Source organism: Suncus etruscus, chromosome 3, assembly GCF_024139225.1.
Source record: "Suncus etruscus isolate mSunEtr1 chromosome 3, mSunEtr1.pri.cur, whole genome shotgun sequence".
Classification (NCBI taxonomy): domain Eukaryota; kingdom Metazoa; phylum Chordata; class Mammalia; order Eulipotyphla; family Soricidae; genus Suncus; species Suncus etruscus.
In genome coordinates, this window is record NC_064850.1 from 36,854,107 (window position 1) to 36,875,368 (window position 21,262).

At 55.5% G+C, this 21,262-nt stretch overlaps 1 protein-coding gene across 1 annotated transcript in view; it reads right to left on the reverse strand.

The window, feature by feature from the left end:
* Nucleotides 1-1,834: 1,834 nt before the first annotated feature.
* ITPK1 (inositol-tetrakisphosphate 1-kinase) overlaps nucleotides 1,835-21,262 on the reverse strand; it is a 92,117-nt gene continuing 72,689 nt past the window's right edge. The window contains exons 5-10 of the mRNA XM_049769857.1: nucleotides 14,405-14,503; nucleotides 14,161-14,201; nucleotides 11,423-11,588; nucleotides 6,830-6,897; nucleotides 4,212-4,374; nucleotides 1,835-2,515 (exon numbers count right to left, since the gene is read on the reverse strand). Coding sequence (XP_049625814.1) covers nucleotides 2,175-2,515; nucleotides 4,212-4,374; nucleotides 6,830-6,897; nucleotides 11,423-11,588; nucleotides 14,161-14,201; nucleotides 14,405-14,503 — 878 coding nt within the window. The 3' untranslated portion in view covers nucleotides 1,835-2,174. The remainder of the gene's footprint in view (nucleotides 2,516-4,211; nucleotides 4,375-6,829; nucleotides 6,898-11,422; nucleotides 11,589-14,160; nucleotides 14,202-14,404; nucleotides 14,504-21,262) is intronic.

Below are 21,262 nucleotides of genomic sequence, written 5' to 3' on the forward strand. Positions count from 1 at the left end.
TGACTCTAGGCACTTCTGTAACACTGCACACGCACCCCTGGAAGGTTCTAGAAATAGCATGAGGACCTAAGCCCAGGTGTTTGTCTTGTGGGAGAACAGCCTGGAAGTCTGAAGAGAACAGTGTGAGAATGCCCTGGGGTCTTCCTAGGCCAGCCAAGGGGATAGTAGACTGAGTACCTGACCCTCATCTGCACTCCAGACCCTGCCTTCTGCACCAGTGTCATCAGAAGCCAGAAGTAGCTCTGGGGTGAGCTGGGGCTCAGGAAGACACTGGAAAAGGCACTAGGGGTGCTTGTGGCCAAGTGGGGCACAAGGATAAAAACAGCCCTGGGGCTGGAGTGATATAACACAGGGGGGTGTTTGCCTTGTATGCAGCCGACCCAAATTTGACCCCCAGAATCCCATACTCTGCTTGCCAGGAGTAATTTGAATGCAAAGCCAGGAATAATCACTGAGCTTCAACGGGTGTGGTCCCAGAAATCAAGTAAAAAAAAAAAAAAATGCAGCCCAGCAAAGTTTGACCCTGAGTGGTGGCAAGAGTTAAAGGGATGGGCCTGGAGAGAGAGCATGGAGGTAAGGTGTTTGCCTTTCATGCAGGTCATTGGGTCAAGTCCTGGCATCCCATATGGTCCCCTGAGCCTTCCAGGAGCAATTTTGAACATAGAGCCAGGAGTAACCCCTGAGCGCTGCAGGTGCGACCCAAAATCCCCGCCCCCCCCAAAGTTAAAGGGACACAGCTGGAATGTGAGGGTAGTGTCCCTCTACTCTGCTATCTTGTTGGGAGGAGAGCTATAGCCAGTGGTGCTCATGGAGACCATATGGGGGTGCCAGCATCAAATCCAGGTTGGCAATGTGCAAAACTTACCCTGCCCTTTCTCCCCACCCCAGGTACGGGGCCTTATTCTTCAGTGACAGTCTCGGCAGGGCCAGGGGACAATGATGAAGCTAGAATATTCCAACATCCCAGACACATGTCAAGTGCAGTTTGATTTCAGTAGTTTATTTTGGAGGCAAAGCAGTGAAAGGTCCCCCTGGGCTCGGGTGCGAGCAGGAAGGGGGAAGGGCAGGCATCTTGAAGCGGGGCTCCACACTCAGGCTGTGTAAATGCGGTGAGTTGGCGTGTCCCCACTTCCAGCCCCGAGGGTGTCACCCCCCCACCCCCACAGGATGACAGCCCCTCCCCCAAAGGTGGCAATGGAACAAGACCTCTGTGAGCCCAGAACACAGCCTCTCTGGGGGCTATTCTGGATACAAGACCCTGTCCCCTGTGCCCAAAGAGAATGAACCTCAAAGGCCCAAGCCCATGCCTGCCCAGGGCATCTGCCTCAAGTGCCCAAATCACTGCTGAGGGCTTCTGGCCAGTCCAGAGGATGAGACCCAACACACGGGCTAGGAGTCCATCTGCTGCCAATGGAAAGGGGTGGACCCGCAGGGTTAAGGGGGGACCGGCCGGTGTGAAGGGGTGTGAGGTGTACAATCCCCTGCATCCTGCCCAGGGACAGAAACCCATCATCAGGACATGGGGGCAGCTGCATAGAAGTAGGATCATAGCAGGCAGGGTTGGGGCATCACTCCCGCCATTCCCGGATCTGGTCTCTGCTGGCCCCCTGGGACACAGGCACGAGGCTTCAGCCTTCTCCTGGGTTTTCGCCCACCACCCTGGCACATACAGACCCTCATAGTGGCGGGATCAGCCCGAGTCTCAGGGCCTGATAGTAGCTGGTCTTGGATGAGGCCCGTGCAGTGCTGTGGGGGACCCTCTTGATCACTTCCCTCTTCAGAGCAGACCAGCATGGGCTGTGGACAGACACTCGCTACACATCTGGGGGAGTCCCCCCAGAGCTGCAGATGTCAGCAGTAGGGACCAGGGAAGGGCTGGAGAGGTGGGAACTGTTCAGTTGACATCCTTGGCAGGGTTCTCCCCCGCCCCCGGGGCTGGCCCCCAGCAGCCAGAGACAGATCAGGGCATCTTCGCCTGTGCACGACCATCTTGTGCTCAGCCCACAGAAGGGGTCGAGCACAGGCATGGTGGAAACTCCGCAGTATCAGAGTCAGGTTCAAGTTAAAATAAAACGAGAAGAATCAGATCAGGAATTCTCAGGAGCTGATGGCCAGCTCAGGGCCGGAGCCAAGTGCGCCCGGGACATCCCCTGGGTCCTGGGCTGGCTCCGTGGCTACTGGGACGAGGCCTTGGTGGCCAGGGAGGCCACGCAATGCTGGAAGCTGGGCGACACGGCGGCAGTGCAGCCGAGTCTCTGGTGCGGCAGCTTGGCCGAGCCGCCTGCATCTGCCTCGGCCGTCCAGGGCGGCTCCGGGTCCGTCCTGCTGCCACAGCTGCTGGGGCTGGCGCTGCTCATCCACTCGGCTGTGGGGCTGCCCGCCTGCTCTGCGGGGAGTCGGCTGGGCCTGGGCAGAGCGCTGTCCCCCGCAGCAGCCTGCCCGGCATTCGGGTCCTGCAGGATGGTGGCAATGTGGTTCAAGAGGTCGGTGAAGAACTCACTCACACCCTCGTAGCCTGCAGGGGGAGACAGAGATGGGAATCAGTCCTGCGGGGTGCAGGAAGACAGTTTGGGGGGCAGGCGATTCACTCTGATACTCAGGACAGGAAACATTTCAGAATCCATGGGTCAGACCTCTCCTGCCTTGCTACACCCAAACCCATGAAGGGCAGGCAACCCTTGTGCACACCCACCCTATTTCCCTTCACAAGCTGGGGGGGGGGGGGGGATCCTCGTTCACCAGTATAGTACAGTTGGTATTCCTAGGTACACCCAAACCCATGAAGGGCAACCCTTGTGCTGTACAAACCCACCCTAATTCCCTTCACAAGCTGGGGGTGTGTGTGTCCTTGTTCGCCAGTATAGTACAGTTGGCATTCCTAGGGCCAACCGGCATGCTGCTGACCGCCCATAACTGCCTCCAGAGAATTCTACAGGCTGAGGCTTCCCATGGGCTGACCCCAGTATGAGGGGTATGGCATGTGGTGAGGGAAGAGACCCACCAGGGCCACCAGAAGAATCTCTCCCTCTAGGTAAGGGTATGCGGCCGCAGGTCTGAGGGAAGCAGAGGGGCCCAATAAAAGCAAAACCAGTAAAAATGAACCCCATGCTTCTCTTATAAGTGGGGCACAGAGACAAGAAACACCAGGAGGAATCGAAGCAATAGCACAGTGAGTAGGGCACTTGCCCTGCACGCAGCTGATCCCCAGGTTTGAACCATAGTATCCCATAGGGTCCCCCAAGCACTGCCAGGAGTGACTCCTGAGTGGCCCCAAATCAAAACAAAAATAAAGCAACACCAGGAAAAGGATTAGAGGGGTCCATGAAAAACAGGCGGGGATTCTGCCAGTTTGACACTCATTGGGATTTCTGGCTACCTGAGGCACCCAGAGTGGACAGGTACCAACACCCTAAGAGATGATAGCAGGCCCCAGCCTAGCAGTATGACCCAAGGGCCCAGGGCTGAGACATGCCTGCCTAGGGAACACATCCTTAGCCTCAACTTCAGCTTGACCTTGGGGCCGGGACACCCCTCAGGCCTGCTAGGAGACCAGGGCACCTGGTCTGCCAACAGGCTCTGTCTCTCTGCAGGGCACCCAAATGGGCCCATTAAGGGGCCATCTCAGAGCCCTGCCTCCTGGAATGGGGCCCCCAGCCCTCTAATCACTGTTCCTACCTTGGTAGTCAAGTGTTCAGGACTGGGTATGACTAAAGGGTCTCTGGGAAATGTGGAATCCATACACACCAAGGCCTGATGCTCCCACAACCCCGGCATGGTGCTCCCAGTCCCCAACACAACCTAGGCAGAGCATTTTGCAGAGACTGAGGGCCTTGGGGAAGTTCCTGAGGCAGCTAGGCCATTTCCAGGGCTGCTGAGCAGGTATGGGAGGAAAGGCAGAGCCCAGAGCTCCCAGAGCTCCCAGGGGGCTGAGACGTGCCCCTCATCTGGGGAGGAGCCTTTTGCTCCGCCCATGGGACCAACTGGGGTTCACATCAAACAGGTGCCCACTAAGAAGAACTTCACTGCAGCCCTGCTCTAGAGGGACAGGCTTGAGTGTGGCCCACTGTACTGTGCCCCAACAGTCAGTCAGTGTCAGTCCCCAGGAAGGGAGGAGGTAGAGAAGGACTGGGTGAAAGGAGGGATGAGATGGGGAAGATAAGGAGAAGGGGTGTGGCCTCCCGCTGCACCCCACCCCTGGCAGCCCAGCCCACCCGGGAAGGCGTTGACATCGATGACTGCGTGCTGGCCAGTCTGGTTGTTGATGATGATGTCAATGCCGAACAGCGACACTCCCAGCGCCTGCCGCAGCGCCCGCGACAGCTCCCGGATGACCTCGTCACTCGGTCGCTCGAACACGCCCTCGATCTTGTCCAGCTGTGGCACATGGGAGAGTAAGTGAGACCAGGGATAGGGGCAGGGGCAGCTGGAGACCCCACCCCACAACAGGGAGGTCAGAGCAGCCTTGGAGGGGCTACACCGAGTACTGCTGAAGGGCCAAGGGGCACTGTGGCTAGCAGTCCTCACGATATCTGGGGAGTGCAAGGATCCCCACTTATACACGTGGCCCTCTGAGGGAGTTTCTAGGGGCACAGCAAGACCCCCGTGCTGGGTAAGGGGGTCCAGGCACACAGGGGGGTAGCTGTGTCATTGGCGGAAAACTGCAGGGGACAGGAAGTGCCAGGCTGCCCGTGTCTCCTGTCAGCCACTAACATCCACGCCATAATTAGCTTCCCAAAGGGGCTTCCCCCATCCCCACCTGTGTGATTCCCCCCACCTCCGTGTCTGAGAGGGAAGGACATGCTTCAGCCTCTCTGTTCATCCCTCTAGGCTGGCAGGCCTCAAGGTTAAAGCCAAGGGCAACAGGGATGGCTGGGGCAGGGGGTCCCATCCTCTAAATCCAGTGAACCATGCAGATGAGGGTGAGGGTGGGAAAAAGGAGGAGGGGACGGGAGGGGGACAGAGAAATGACAAGTGGAACCACATCCTGCTGAGTTTCCCTGAACCCTGGGCTCCCAATTCTCAGGGAGGGGCCCCACAGAACCAATCCCAGGGAGTATGCCCCCAATCACAGCAGCACCCCAATCACAGCAGCACTACTGACAGAAGTTCTGGGGAAAGGGGGGCTCGGATGCATACCACAGGACACCCCATCACCTGATCCCGCCCAGGTGGGTCAATCCAGAGCACAGCTGTTTGGTGACTGCCAGCAGCACAGGGTGGTGGGCAACAGCAGTGTGAATCGGGATACAACTCCAATGACCGGAACCAGGGGGTAGGTGTGGCAGCAAGGCCAGGGGGCTCCCCAAGAGTTGGGGCCGGGCTATGTTCCTAAGTCTCAGCTGTTTCTGGGGCAGAACTGATCTTTCCTCGCTCTGAAGGTGCAGAGTGTGCCCACTCACTGACCCATTTCACTGGGACGCAGATACTGGGAATGGAAACCCAGGTGTGGACCCCAGAGTTAGGGTTACTGGCCCCAAAATGGGGTACTGGTAACCCCTCTCCAGAGGGACTGGGACAAGAACAGGTGAGGTCGGCAGGGATGTTTGGATGCACAAGCCTGTGCTTGGTGGCCTCTCTGACCTGCTGTTTGTCCAACGCCCCTTCTTGGATCTGCAGGGGGGTTTCGAGAAACCCTTCCAGAGGCCACTTGGTGCCATGAATCCCAGCAGCTATCCTGGGTATAGCCAGTTAAGCCAAGTGCACCAGCCTCCTTGGTCATAAAGCAGCCTGTGGCTTGTCTTGGCTCTTCTAAGGGCCTTGGGGATAGTCCTCTGCCGGGACATTCCTGCCTGCTCTCACTCAAGCTCCAAACAGAATGAGAAGCACATGGGCGAGGCTCTGCAAGGTGGTCTCCAAGAAGCAGGAACTTGGCGAATTTAACATGAAGATGTAGGGACTTAAAAGGGGATTCATCCCAGACGGCCATGGGGTTCCACACACAACTAAAATCATGGGGCCCTGGACACGTGACAGGCGCAGTACCCATGTGTCTTGGAAATGCCCCAGTCAGTTCCTGTTCCCTGCCTGGGCCCTCACCCCACCCCTCCTACCCTATCACAGTGAATCTTGCCTCTGAACCAACAAATAAATACAAGTAGAAGTAAAAGTAGTTCTTTGCAAGGCTGGAGAGAGGCCTGCGCAAAGATCCAGAAACCAGGAGTGAGGATCAGCAGGCAAGGGGCAGGATGGAGAAACTGAGGTGGCAGGAGTAGGACAGGGCTAAGCCCAAATAGCCCTATTGGAGTCTACTCTCTTTCCTAAAGCCCCCAGTTTGGAGGCCTGTGGGAAAGCACTGGAGGAAGAGCAAGGTCCCTGAACCCTGGAGAGGCAGAGTTCAAGGGACATGGGGGTCAAGGGAGTGGTACAGGCTCCTGCCGCACATTCTGCGACCCTAATGACCAGGCCAGCAGAAATTTCCTGTTTAGCTGCCGCCCTGTCCAGGTGCTGTCCCATTGGGCAGAGTGGGCAAGGCTGACCTAGGCCCATTTCACAATGACCAGAGGGGGCAGAGAGATGACGGGGACACCCCATGCTGCTCTCACAGCACCCAGTGAACCCACACGGGGAGACCAGCCAAGCCCCCTGGAATCATGTAGACGAGGGAGGAAATAAAGCGGCTGTGGGGCCAGGGCTCCACATCTTTGTCTTTTTTGGTCCAGGGGTCACCCAGGCAGTACTTGGGTGCCCTATAGGGAGGTGGACACAGGCCTCACAGCCAGTAAGGAAGAGCCTGTGGGGTCCCCCTCACGGGTCTTGCCGGGAGTCAGCTCCGGTTCTGGGGCCAATGCATCCCCTTGTCTGGCCCACTGGGTTAGGGAGGGGAACATACCGCAGTCAGGACAGAGGATGACTCAGGCTTTGACACGTTGTGACTGTTGAAAAAGATGGACTCCCGGTCTAGAAAAGTGCAAGAGGAGAAGTTAAGACTGTGGAGGGGACAAAGGACCAGGTTCTGTCACCCGACACCAGGGGGCAGCATCAGCTCAGCCTCATCGGGAGACCAGGGCAGTCTGGGAGCTGAGAACTCCAAGAACAGAAGTGGGGGACCCGACACTGGGAGTGGGCCCCAGGATGGTTCAGCCCAGGTGGATGCGTGTCCAATCAGGGTTCCTGTTTCAGTGTCTCCTCTGGGTGATGAGCTTCGATTAAGGGACCTGTTCCACCACTTGACTCTGAATTTCCTCAGAACCAAAGGACTCAGTACCTGATGTGGGTCTTCTGGCTGGATTAGGGGTGTGTGACCCAGGACAGGTCCAGGGCACGAGGCCCAGAATATGGCTCCGACTGGAGTTGCAACGCGTCCTGGTTCCCACACAGGCTTTTTAGGGCAATCCTTTCAAGCTGGCCAGAAGCTTAGGTGCTCACGGTGCAAAGAGAGTTGCTGTGGGCTTTCCAGCTATTTAGCAGGGTTCAGGGGTAGCCGCAGAACCACCTGCAACAGGCCTTCTATGGTGCATGTCCATGACAGCAGAGCCTGACTTCAGATCAGCTCTGGAAGCAGCCAAGATTCCACCATCCCTGAAGCGACACCCTTGGCCCCCAGGGGGTCGGTCCCCCCATCCCCACATCAGTGATGCCTGTTGGGGGATTTGTGGATCCTGAGCATTAAGTCCTTGGGGGTCACAATGAGGTGAAGGGAAGTTCAGTGGAGTGGACACAGGCTCAGGGCCCAGGGAAGGGTGGACCCATCACTAAACCCCACCTCAGGCCAGCCGTGTCTCCCACCACCACAGCTGTGCCTCAAGATGGGTTCTGAACAGGGTGTGCATTCCTGGAGACACCATGCTGGGGGCATCGGTCTATCTTTTCTTGGGGTATTGGTCAGGGGTGACCTGTCCCAACCCTGGGAGGGCAGCGCCACCACAATCACGCAGGCAGATGATTCGAGGGGGGAGGCCGAGCAGCGGCGCGGGCAGGTACCTGGCGTCCTTCCCGCCAGCGGGGCACGCAAGCCCCTGGCCGCCCCGTGCAGCCCAGCTGTCCTCCCGCTGCTCCGACCAGAGCCAGTCCAGACGGGAGGCACCAGAGACGGTCCCGGGGAGGAGCCTGGGAAAAATAAATACCGAGCAAGGCTCGAGCCCAGCACCCTAGCACGGTCAGCCAAGAGCCAGGATGCTTTTGCTGGAGGGCAGAGGTGGGGGCCCGGCTTCGGCGAGCAACTTCTCAGTCCCCTGCCTGCCCCTTGAGTACCAAGGATAAAGGCCCAGGGGCCAGGGCAGGGGAACATGGCACATGCAGAGGAGGAATGCCCACAGGGCATGCGGAGATAGTCACCACGTGGCACCAGCTGAGCCAGAAGCTGGGCATGCAGCGGACCCCCTGGTGCTCCCTTAACTAAAAGTTCCTGGACACTCATGTACTACTGGTGACAGGGGCCACAGATATAGAACTCTGCTCCCAGTGACCCCAGGCCTGCAGTGGGGGTAGCCTCTCTCTGGGATCCAGAGGTCATGGGCACGTGCCTGTCCGTGGCTGTATATCCCAGGTGTATATACCCAGGTGTATATCCCTGGGCGTCCTTCCCACTCTGTTCTTCAATTAGTCCCACAGCTGCTTCCCAGAGAACCACCAGTCATCAGACAAGGAGAAGCCTAGGGCGCACCTGTCCCTGATTCAGAGAAGGAAGCCCTCACAGAGAAAGCGTCAAGGGCCAGTGCAATCCTTAGTGGGCGAGGCCAAGGCCTCACGTTCCTTAGCTACCTGGGTGCAGGAGTGGGGTAGGAGGGACTTGTGCCCGCTTAGACCCCACAAGCAACCCCACAAGCAACATGTACAGGGGACCCTCTGTTGGCGAGAGTCCCTGTGGTCAGGTCCTGGGGCACCTCAGACAAGATGCCAAGGCAGTCACCACTTAAATTGTGTGTCAGAAACATGGGAGTAGCAGCAGCATGGTGACTTTTTGCAGGGCACCATCCTCCTCTGCACCCCTAGGGGAAAGGCCTGAAGAGTACCGTGTGCACAGAGTAGAAGCACAAGAAAGGCATCCAGTCCCAAGGAGGTGCACCCCAGAGCCCTGATACTGGGGAGTGGGGCACCTTTCTCCCAAAACTGGGGAGTATGGGGCCTTCCTCCCAAGCTCAAGTCCCTGGCAGCCAGCTCTTCCCAGATGCCTGACCCCAAGTCCAGCTGGAGCCAAGGAGAGCGAGCAGTTGGCTTTAGTCACAGACCTGGGAACGTGGTCACACTAGGCATGTGAGCTTGAACACACTGACTGTGCTCGTCTCCAAGTGAATCCCCCCAGATCAGGAAGGTAGCCCCCAAATATCTGGTGCAGCAGCTGAGCTGCTCATGGGATGCCTCACAGGGCCAACAGAAGGCTGGAGAGCAGAGCTGGGGTTGACAAGTGGCATGACACCCCCAAACCCCTCACAACCACTCCAGTATCGTGGGCAAGGTGCCGTGCAGAAGGTGAAGGGAGTATGGCCCAACCCCATAGGTCCATACAGGTGCTATGGATTATGTGGGTTCTGTGGCCCTTCAGGCCCCCGGGGACAGCCCCAGCCAGGCATCAGGCTCACAGTAACAGTGTATATGGACACAGGGACAGGGGGATGAGCCAAGTGTATGATGACAGCTTCTTCATTCAGTCTAAGGGATTTGTCCACTCCTTAACCAAGTCCCCATCTGTACTGAAAAAAGTGTTGACTAGGGGACCCATACCCCCAGATGCAGGTCGCAGGCAACCAACCAAGCTTCAGTGCCAAGTTGGACCTCACCAGGCATTGTGTGGTCAGAAGATGGAGGTGGCCAGTCCGCATGCTTCATGTACAAAGGAAGCAAAAGATACGTGGCATGTTTCTCTTAGGGTACAAAAAGGGAGACTTGGGAGAAACTCCTGTCAATATGCCTCCAAAACCATCTATTGTTTTTGCTTTGGGGTTACCCTCAGTGATGCTTAGGGGTTTACTCCTGGCTCTGAGTGGGTTGGGGGACCATATGGAATACCAAGGAGTGAACTTGGGTTGGCCATATACAAGGCAAACGCCCTTCCCACTTTCCTAAGCTCTGGCCCCTAAGTTGCTAAAGCCTGTTCTTGTTAAAACAGAGAAGACTCAAGGATCTGAACTAATACTAGCCACTCCTGGTATGTGGGTGCCCCTGGCTAGTAGTCATATGCTCAGAAACCCCAGCCCTCAGACCATCCCATTATCCCAATGGGTGCTGGTGGGAATGGCCCAAACCCTAAAACCATTCTGGGTCCTGGAGCACACACGCAAGGCTGTGCTCAGGGTGCCAGCAGGAAACACTGTGAAGAGGGCAAGAACCCAAAAACATATCTAGGGGTGGGGAGAACAGAGTTAGGGGCACAGGGCTTGATATCTTTCATTCCTGGCACCATATAGCCCCTCCCACTGCCCTACCCCAGCTAGGAGGCCCAGTCCCAGCGGGTCTAAGCACTGTCTACACTAGCTGGCTGACTATTGCCCGCAGTGGCACCCAGGACTCTTAGGCTCAGATTGGGAGCCCCCCCCCCTTGCAATAAACAGGCATTGTTCAGAAAGCAGAAAAGGGTTCCATGCGCATGGTGGGGGCGGATTGTGACAGTGTGAGCTCTTGGCAAGGGGCAAGGTGGGTGGAACACAGCACCCCCCCCAGGGAAATCCTGTTGACTATGAGGTGCTGCCAGTGGGGCCCAGGAGGTTTCCAAAACATTCTTTAGTGATGCCACTGGAAGCACCAGGCTCCCTACCTCACCCATCATCTCCCAGCAACCCTGACTGCACTGTGAAATGCCACAGAGGCTCAGTGTAAGGACAGGAAGGGGAAAGCTGAGCCCTGAAGCCCACCTCCCCCCATTCCCACAGAAAACCTCCCAGATGCTCCAAATGACAACCTCCAGCTGACACCACAGCTGAACGCACCTGAGTCACGACAGGAAGCAGCACATTTCCAATAACTACTTACGACATGGTCCAGGATCGCTGGGGGATGGCGGAGGAGGAAACCACCCCTCCACCTGCCCAAGTTCACATAAACATGTGTGATGCCCGATGGAGCACACTCAACAGTGGCAGAGTGAGTCAACAGTCCCATTCCCAGGTGGAAACCGAGGAAACAAGGTGGAAGTCCTGAGTACTCTCTCTCAAGTGCTCCCCACCTGGGGCTATCCCAGACTAGAGCTCCTGCCTCCCACTGTCACGAGGGGCCCTAGAGCAGCCTAGGCAGAGGACACTTTCTTGGTGGCCCCAGACCTGCAGAGCTCTGGGAGGCAGGGGTCCCAACTCCCAAGTTGTGGGAAAAGGGAGAAGGTCATCCTGCAGTCTGTAAATTCTTGACCCTCAGTGGTGGAACCAACAGCATCTCCCAGACAAGCCAGCACCCTGAGCCCCAGCCTGAGCTCTTCCTTGGTCATGATCCCTCCATACTCTGATCGTGCTCCCCCCCATGATAAATTATGGGGGAGACGTAGGGGAGCAGTTACCTGATGTGCCGGCTGAGAAGTTCTTGAGTGAGGGCCTCTGGACCACGGTGTAGGAGTCACCAACCACAAACACCTTGTAGAGGACGGCATTGTGGTTGATAAAGTTCTGGACCACGCAGGGCGGCTGGATGGCACTCAAACCTTCCTGATTGAACACAATGGCCATCTGCGTAGATGGGGCCCAGAGCTTCATTAAGGCCAGGCCAGGCCAGGACTGACACCCAGCACCAACCCCAACCCTGGCTCTGTGGCCCTGGGGAATTTCAGCCCAAGGTGACAGAGTGGCCAGGGCTTAAGGAGAACACCTGTGGATCCTATGGGACAGAAGAAGGGCTGGAAATCCTGCCTCCTTGAACTCACCATGCATGGCTAAGCAGACAGTGCCCGGCATAGCCTACTCTTGGCACAGCATCTAGCAAACAGGCCCTGGGACAGCGCAGGAAGCAGCAGATGGAATAAGCTGAGTGGGGGGACTGGGGACAGGGCTCTTTGGGGAGGGGGGCATTTGAACCAGTGCTCAGGGTTTCCTGTGCTCTCAGATCACTCCTGGCAGTAAGTACTCAGGGGCCCTATGGGATGCTGGGATTGGACCCAGGTCAGCAGTGTGCAAGGCAAATGCCCTACCCACTGTACTAGCCAGTCCAGAGCTCTCCTGATAAATGCTCACACCCAGGCCCTATCTGGCCCCTCTAGTGGGTGCCACTTGGCGTCCCCCACATCTGTGAAACCAATTCCAGGTCCTTTTCCTGGCTGAGGAAGCTGGGCTACACTGTGGCCAGCTGGGAATGGAAGGAGCAGTGTAGGGAAACGGGGTTGACTACCTGACTGTTATGGGTCTTACAGTCAAGAACTGGGAACTTGCACCCCTTATTCTGGTGCCTCTGAGGACAGAGAATGATAGGAAGAGCAGTTGGAGGGAGCGCCCAGGGTCGGGGCCATAAGAGCCATGAGGGAGGACAGGCCGGAGTGTGGCCACCACTTAGGCGTCACAGTGTACCACATAGCAGCCCAGCTCCCCCGCAAAATGAGAGGGGCACAGAGTGTGTGTGTGCCTGTATGCCCCCCAGGTCCAGTCTCCTGGGTCTTCCAAAGTGAGGAAAGTGTTGGATCGACCAATTTCCGTCTATTTAGGATATGATTGTTACTCATTGGTTGGAAACACCTTTGGATGGAAACATCCTTTGAATTGGTCTCTTTCCCTAACTGTTCTCACCCCATGGTGTAGTCTTGCGCTTCCCAATAAAGACACTATCACCCCACACCCCGTCTCAGGGAAAAAGTATTTGTTGGGGACCAGAGTGATAGCACAGCAGTAGGGCATTTGCCTTGCAAGCAGCCAATCCAAGACAGACCCTGGTTCGAATTCCGGCGTCCCATATGGTCCCCTGAGCCTTCCAGGGGCAGTTTCTGAGCACAGAGCCAGGAGTAACCCCTCAGCACTGCTGGGTATGACCCCCCCCAAAAAAAAAAGTGCTTGCAGTTTCAGTTTTCCACGACTGAATTTTTTTTCTTGCTGGTCTTAAGCGCTAGGAGCAGAAAGCTTAAGGTGGAAGTTCCTGAACCTGTTTAACTCTTTAACTATGAGTATAATATTTTCCTGTGTCAGTGTTTGCTTCCAGACCTGTGTCTCCCCAATGCACTGGGATTGGGGCATGAGGCTTCCGCTACAGAAGGGACAGGAAGAGAACATGAGGGTTGGAGCTCATGGGGCTAAAAACAAAGGCTGTCCAGGTTCAGAAAAAAACGCAGAATCTTCTCTCACCTATGAAACGCAGCAGGAACTGTCATAGGCTGTTGGTCTAGGAAACATTGGGGGCTGTGGATGGGCCCTGGGATGCAGGGGACAGGGGCAAGCTGTGTGTTTCTGGCTTGGGGATTTCAGGAACAAGGGAGGGAGGGCATGGCAATGGGGGTGCCTTACAGTCACCCAAACCAGCACCCACACATCTCTGGGTGTACAAACTACAACCCCCCAAGAAGAGGAGGACAGTATGTGTGTGAGGATTTAAGCTACCTGAGTCACTACTAGGACCATCCCTGGCAACAGATCCCCAGAGCTCACTGCAGGCCCCAGCACTGCCACCGGAAAAGGGGGCAGATGGGCATAGTCCTTCAGTGGGCACCCCTGGGGTCCTCACTTTGAGGAGCTCTCATCTCCAGGGGTCTTCCACGTTCCTGCCTCTGGGAACAGCAGATCCCTCTAGCCTGGGCAGTGTGAGGGCACCTTGACGATGTGTGGGGCAGTGTACAGGTGGCCTGGAGGACCCCACTGGACACTTAATATGGGGAGGTCTCCCTGTTGAATGCTCCAGGGCAGTTCCAGCACCCACTGCCTGGTTATTTCCTGAGAGGCCCCCACAAGGGAGCATCTCTGAGGGTCTGGAGAAAAGGTCCTATGTGTTTCCAGAACCCACATGACCCAGTGAGACCCTGGTGGCTGCACCCCCCCCCCAAAGACCTCCGACTCCACACGCACCCCTGGTGCATGTCCGATTGGGGTGGAGTTCGTATCTGAGCCTGTGCATATGTCCCCTGCCACCTCTTGTCCCCTTCTCTACACTTGGGACAACCAGATGCTCAAAAGGCTTCATGCATAGTCTCAGTGTGACCCACACGGACCCCAAGGGACTGCCCCATCAGGCTCCGAGGCCAGGACAGGTGACACAAGCACCAGGCAGGGAGGCCTGGGCTGGTTGGGAGGTACTGGGCACTCAGGGACTGTAGCAGCTTCCACTCACCTCGTGCGAGTTGGTTCCATGTGCCACGCGGGTTTTGCAGACTAGGGTGGGGAAGAGAAGGGGAGAGGGTCAGTGAGCTCATTCACCTCCAAATACCACTGCACTCAGTGGGTGCATTGTTGAGGACTGGCCCAGGCGGTGGCTGCCCTGTGTGTGTGTGGGGGAATACCTGGCCAGGGGAATCTCCCCAACCCCACCCCATCCCAGGGTCCCTGTGCCAACCCAGGGGTGTCCCCATACGCACTGAACGGGAAGGCCAGGCCATTCTTCTGCAGCTGCCGCATCGTGTCCTCGCCACACAGGCTGGTGAGCTCCATGAAGGGTGGGGAGCAGATGCGGTCATCTGCATGGGGACAGGCCACGTCACATGTCACACATGTCTCTTGTGCACACACACACACACACACACACACAAACACGAGCCACAAGGCTCACTCACTTCCAACTTGACGCCCCCGCCCCCCCCCGTAGTGTGCCCCTTCCTGGCCATGTCTAAAGTGGCTCCCGTGACAGGGACTGAGGACGTGACAGGCACACTGGTCTCGTGGGGACAGCAGCAGGTGCCAGCTCGCCCCAGGATACACGGTGCCACTCTAACCTGCCCTCTTGTGGACCAGGAACATTCTTTCTGGCTCAGCCACCTCTTCCCACCCCATGCTGCAGTCACTCAATAATAATCTCCGGACAATGCGACCCATTGAGCTGGGACTGGGCCCTGGACCTCCCCCGCCTGCCTGTTTGCAGGGTCGTCCCAGGGGAGGAGAGGCAGTGGGCCTGAGGATTAGGGCTGTGCCCATGGCTACAGAGCCAGCAGGCTGGCACTCTGGGTGCAGATGGGCCCCACCTCCGCTCCCCCAGACACCCTGCTCTCCCAAGGGGCCCCTTTGCCAGTCAGTAAGTCAGTCTGTCTATCTGTCTCTCTCCTCTCATCTCTCTCTCTCCTTCGCCTTTCTCTCTCCCCTACAATCTTGGAACTCTCCCCCCTGGCCTTCTCCGTGGGTGCTGGAGTTTTCTGACAAGCTCCAGGAGTCTCCTCCGGGTGCAGGTCTGGATGTTTGTGGGCTGACACTCTCCCCAGCCCCGATGAGTGTGAAGCCAATGACTCACTCGGGGGAACTCAATTCAGCCTGGGTCCCACATCTCTGCTGAGCCGCCCTGGGGGCTTGTCTGGCTGCCACTTTCCATCCAGTGCTTGCTTGGGTCCCAGCACCAACCTTCTGGAGGTGGGAGCTCCAAGCGCAGGTATGGGCACTAGTAGGGTTCTCCACCCACCTGGAACCCCACTCAATAACAAACAGGCCGAGATGCTGGTGTCTTAGAGATGAGCTGTTACTAGGTGGCAGGGCACAGAGTCCCAGTGCTGAGGATGCCTCCAGGAACCAGCAGGGGTTGACAACTTAACACCCCCCTTCCTGCCCCCAGCAGTAACGTCCATACTCCAAATACACACACGTGTTGGCAGGCTTGGGGGTTACAGAGGTGCTTGGAGGACCCCAGGAAAGTGGTCAGGAGCCAGTGTACCTGCAGGGCCCTGGTGGACACAGGCCAGAGGTGCCCCTCTCTGCAGTCCCACACCAACACCCTGAGGGACAGACACCCAAACCAAGGTCAAATTCAAGGTCATGCAACAGTCACAAGCTGGGGTCCCCTGTGGGCTGGGAGGAGGGATTAGAAAAACCAGGGAGAAGTGGGTTACAAGGAGACCGTGGGAGCCTCAGAGTGTGGCAGCCAGAAGACCTCAGCACCCCACCTGCACCTGGTCTCCTAGCCTGGTTTCAGAAATGTAGCATCACCCCGACATCAAAGTCCACACCAGCTTTTGATATCCTAAATTGCTAAGAGCTTCTCAATAAGTGCACTTGGTAGGGCTCCCCAGCACCTCATTGCCCCAAAAGCCTGGAAGCACTGACAGCCTCTACATACGAGTGGTGCGGGGGTGAGGGGGTGGTAGGGCTGAGTCTTGAACCACTAGTACTGCAGGAGGCCTTGAACCTGCCAGCAAAGGGTCCAGGGCACTGTTTGCTTTCTTGGTCCCAGGGACCACGCCTGGTCATGCTGAAGTGACACTGGTCATGCTCCAGGACATGAGGACCAGGAAGTCACCCCAGGTCCAGGTGCCAACCATCTGCCCCCCCCCCCCCCAGTCACTGCCGAGTGTCAGTCTTGCCTGGAGACCATGCCTGACTCACATCTCAGGATCTCTCACAGCAGGGTTTAAGGGACCACCCACTCCAGCCCACTGAATTCTCTGGCCCCTTGAGTCACTTCTCTCTGGCCTCATTATCCCTTGGAGAAAAAGAGCCTCCACCCAAAGGAACAGGATGCAGGACAAGGACCACACAATCACCTCAATCCCAAGTGGGCAAATACCAACACCTTTGGCTTCAAACACACTCAAGACAGCAAGAGGGGCACAAAGACCCAAGGGCACCCCACCCTGCTGGGCACAGGGCCAATCCTCCAGACCAGGGAAGAAACAAGGTATCCCCCAACATGAGAACCCCCATCCACAGGCCAGAGCGATAGTACAGAGGGTAGGGTGTTTGCCTAGTGCTCAGCGAATCCAGGTTCGATCTAGGTGCCAGCCAGTGCCAGAAATAATTCCAAGGCACAGAGACAGGAATAAGCACCACCCGGTATTGCCCAAACACATAAAAGGAAAAAAAGAACCATTATTGCCTTTAGTTATGAAGCGAGACTACAGGGCATAGGATCAACATATGAATTTCTGAGGCCAGGGAGATGATACAGCAGAGAGGTGGCCCTGGGTTCAATTCTCTGCAGTTCCTGCCCCACCCCAGTCCTGCCATGAGTAATCCCTAAGCAGAACCAGGAATGAGGTCAAAACAAAACAAAGACCAGACCGATGTATTTCTATAACCAGGGCAGTGTGTTTGTTAATTTCTGGATGTGAAGTTTGGAAAACAAATTCACTTACATCCCAAAAAAGCATAGAGTTCTACTTAAAAATTAGTAATAATACAAGTATAGACACCCTGGGGCTAGATCAATAGCACAGTAGTCTAGGTATTTGCTTTGTACAGGGCAGATCTGGGTTTAATCTCTAGCATCCCTAATGGTCCCCTAAGTTTGCCAGGAATAATTCTTGAATGCAATCAGAAATAACTTCTAAGCACCACTGATGATGGCCTAAAAAACAAACAAACAAACAAAAAATGCAAATACAAAAAAAAAAAAGATAAACTACAATTGAGAGAACAAAAAAGGTTCCAGCAAGTAGAAAGACTGTTCATGGATAGGAGTTTCCATCCCATAACATGGTGACCCCCTCACTAGTCTTTCCTTTTTCAGGAACCAACCAGCTAATCTTAAGACTTTAAGGCAAAATGCCAGCAACTCAGATAGCCAAACTGACAAAGAAAAATAGTTGGAAAAGGGCCCGGAGAGATAGCACAGCGGTGTTTGCCTTGCAAGCAGCCGATCCAGGACCTAAGGTGGTTGGTTCGAATCCCGGTGTCCCATATGGTGTTCTTCCCCCCCCCCCCCGTGCCTGCCAGGAGCTATTTCTGAGCAGACAGCCAGGAGTAACCCTTAAAAAAAAGTTGGACAAGTTATACTTGACAACCTCACACTGTGGGGCGAAAGCAATCAGGCTGGTGTTAGGACCCTGGTAAAAGAGATGGTGTGAAGATAAAGGGAAAAGGAGGAGAACCCAGAAACCCCAATATCTGTGTTCTCATGAGGCCAGAGAGAAAAAGGGGAGGAGTCTTCTGGTTAACAGAGCTGTGACAAAAGCAGAAATACACAGACAACAAAAGAATTAATTTGGGACCCATCTCACACCAGGCATAAAACCTGGTCCAAGATAGGAGCCGGGGCTATAGCACAGAAGCGAGGGTGTTTGCCTTGCACACAGTGGACCCTGATTCCACCTCCGGCATCCCATATAGTGCCTTGAGCCCTGCCAGGAAAAATCTCTTAAGTACAGAGCAGAGAAAGCATTACTCAGCGTCACAGAGCATCACTCAGAGTGTCAGAGCCTCACTGGGAATGTTCTCCACCCCCAAAATGCACCAAATCCGAGTTTCCCAAAAGGTTAGACTGAGAAATATGTAAATAATTGGAGTTGTGGAGAGAATGACCTCTGATTGCTGTAGGGACACCAAACATGTTGATGATGGTGTGTGCCATTGGTGGCTCACACCAACATGTGGCTTTATTTTAGTTTAGTTTAGTTTTTTGGTTTTTGGGTCACACCCGGCGGTGCTCAGTGTTACTCCTGGCTCTGTGCTCAGAAATCGCTCCTGGCAGGCACAGGGGAATGTATGGGATACCAGGTTTTGAACCACCGTCCATTCTAGATGGGCTGTGTGCAAAGCTAACGCCCTACCTCTATGCTATCTCTTCTGCCCTCAAGTTAATTTATTAACATAAATTACTACATTGGTGTCAACTTTTAAAGAATATGATTCTGGGTAGGTGAGGGAGAAATGTTTTTTTTCTAGAAAGAGAGCTCTAGGCCAAACAGGCGTGGGAACATCCAAGCCAAGACCCAGAGCTAAAACTAGAAACTGCCTAGAAGAAAACACAGGTGCAACTCTTCATGATCTTGGATTAGACCAGGGTTTCTTTCTTGATGGGAAAACTGCACAAGCGGTTAAAAATAGCCCCAGCTGATGTCACCAAAACGTACTTCTGTGTGTATATAAAGGAAATTCTCAAGGAAGTGGGGGTGGGGTGGGGTGGGGAGAAGATCCACAAAATGGCGGATATACTTGCAGACCGTCATTCTAAGGGTCTTTTACCTAACACATGCCAAGAATTTGGGGGGAAAGAGATAATATAGTGGGCAGGGTGCTGCTTGCAGGTAATCCAGGTTCAAGCCCTGGCATAGCAATGAGGTCCCCAGAATCCTACCAGGAGCGAACCCTGAGCACAGAGCCAGAAGTAAGCCCTGAGCACTGCTGTGTGTGGCCCAAAGAAACCAACCAAAGAAACCTCCAAAAACCCAATAACTCAACATTAAAAAGACAAGCAGCTTCAATGGCCAAAGAGTCCAGAGGACCCCAGGTTCGAATTCCCAGCATTTTGGACCACCTTCCCACAAGTACTGCTCAGGACGGCCTTCCTCAGAAAGACAAATAAACCCATTTAAAATTGGGTGCAGGAGGGGGCCGGAGAGATAGCACGGCAGTAGGGTGTTTGTCTTGCACACTGCCGATCTGGGTTAGATACCAGGCATCCCATAAGGTCCCTGAAGTCTGCCAGGAGTGGGTTCTGAGTGCAGAGCCAAGAGTAACCATTGAATGTCACCAGGTGTGGCCCAACCCCCAAAATAAAATAAATAAAATAAAACAAAATCGTGTGTAAGAGTCTGGTGGTGTGTCTTTTTTTTTTTTTTTTTTTTTGGGACACACTCTGACGCTCAGAAATTGCTCCTGGCTCAGGGGATCATATGGGACACGGGGGGATCGAACCAGTCCATCCTATATCAATCGAGCACAAGGCAAACGCCCTACCGCTATGCTATCACTCTGGCCCCTGGTGGTGTATCTTAACAGACAAGAGCATGTCGCACATGCATGGGACCTACCAAAATTAAGTGAAATAAAACGGGCAAGGACTGGAATGTCTGGTTTTCCACAAGAGACATACACATGAATCATCGGAGAGGAAAAGACACTCCACATCCTTAGCTAAGGGGTACCTGGTGGGTAAAACTACTTTAGGGGGTTAGCGTCTGCTCACTGGCTGTAAAGTAGGGGACTGGTACTAGATCTTAGAAGTCAGAATTATGGCCAACTTCAGATACACAGAACTAAGCTGTACCCCCAAACCTACAGCAGGGGACCCCTGACAACAGTCTATTCACTCAGCGCTGGAGAACTTGGAACACAGGGGGTGGGAGGGTGGAGAAGGTGGGTGCGATCGGCACCATCATGGGAAGGGGGAGTAGTGGGGGTATCAAACAGTCCCCAAAGCCCCGATGTGCCGCACATATGGGGAACGCCATCCGGCCAGCTGGCACACAGGCTCCACTGGGCTGCGGGGGCAGTGGGGTCTAAGCAGTGACGTGATGGCAGCCCTGGGGAGCCTGGGCTTTTCCTCCATAAGGCTCTGGGAGTCTGGAAGGCTATTTCTGGCTCCCCGAAAAAGGCTCCCGTCCCCTGCACTTCTGGCCGCAGCGGGAAGGAGGCTTTTTTTAGTTGCCGGGTGGGCTGTGTTCTTTCAGTGTCAGAATGAGCATCCCAACTCTCCCCCACCTCCCCTGCATCCAGAGTGGAGGAAGAGGACAAGTGCTGGGAGCTGGGGAGATGGGCTATAGGAGGGCTGGGAGCTGCCCACTCTAGAGCCCGGCTCTGTAGACTTGTCCACCTCCTGTGCTTTCAGCACCCGGGTTACAGCTCTCACCACTGGCTGTCCCAGCCCTACCACACCCCAATCACATTTCTGGCTATGGGTCTTGTCTCCCACCTGCTGCCGACATGGGGCAGGGGTGGGGGGGGAGGTGGCAGCACAGAGGTGGGGGTCCCCCTCTAGGGACATACAGCTCAAGTCCTGATTATTCCCCTTCTAGAAGTCCCAGCATTCTGGGGGCTGCAGGTGAGCGGCCCGAGGCCGCCACACCACCCTCCGCTTCCACCCTGAGGGGCTCAGAGATGGGGCTCTACGTCAACATGAGCTTGATGTGGGGTGTCCTGGGGTTCACTGGAAAGGAAACATAGGCCCAGAGGTCAGATCAGTGGCGCGTAGAAACGGGTCCCCCACACGCCCACAGCCATGCCCATCACCATGGTGCTCCCCAGGCTCTCAGGCCCATGTCATTCCCCCATCTGGGCCTGCCTAATCCTGCCTAAGTACTTACCACCAGCTCACCCTGAGGATGCTGGAGGGGCACAGGCAACACCCTTGGGAGTCATTTCTGGGGGAGCTGGGCATTAGGGTCATGTCTCTATCTGAAAATAGAGCTACCACCACCCCCTGGTTGAGAACCTGCTCCCATCTTGGGGAGCAGAGCCGCTGGCACCTGTTGCTGGGAGCCAGACCCCGCCAGGGTGGAGACAGGGACATTCCCGGGCCCAGTTCTGACTCATGGAACAAAGGCTTCTGGAAACGGGGATTAATCTGCTGCAGCTGCTCC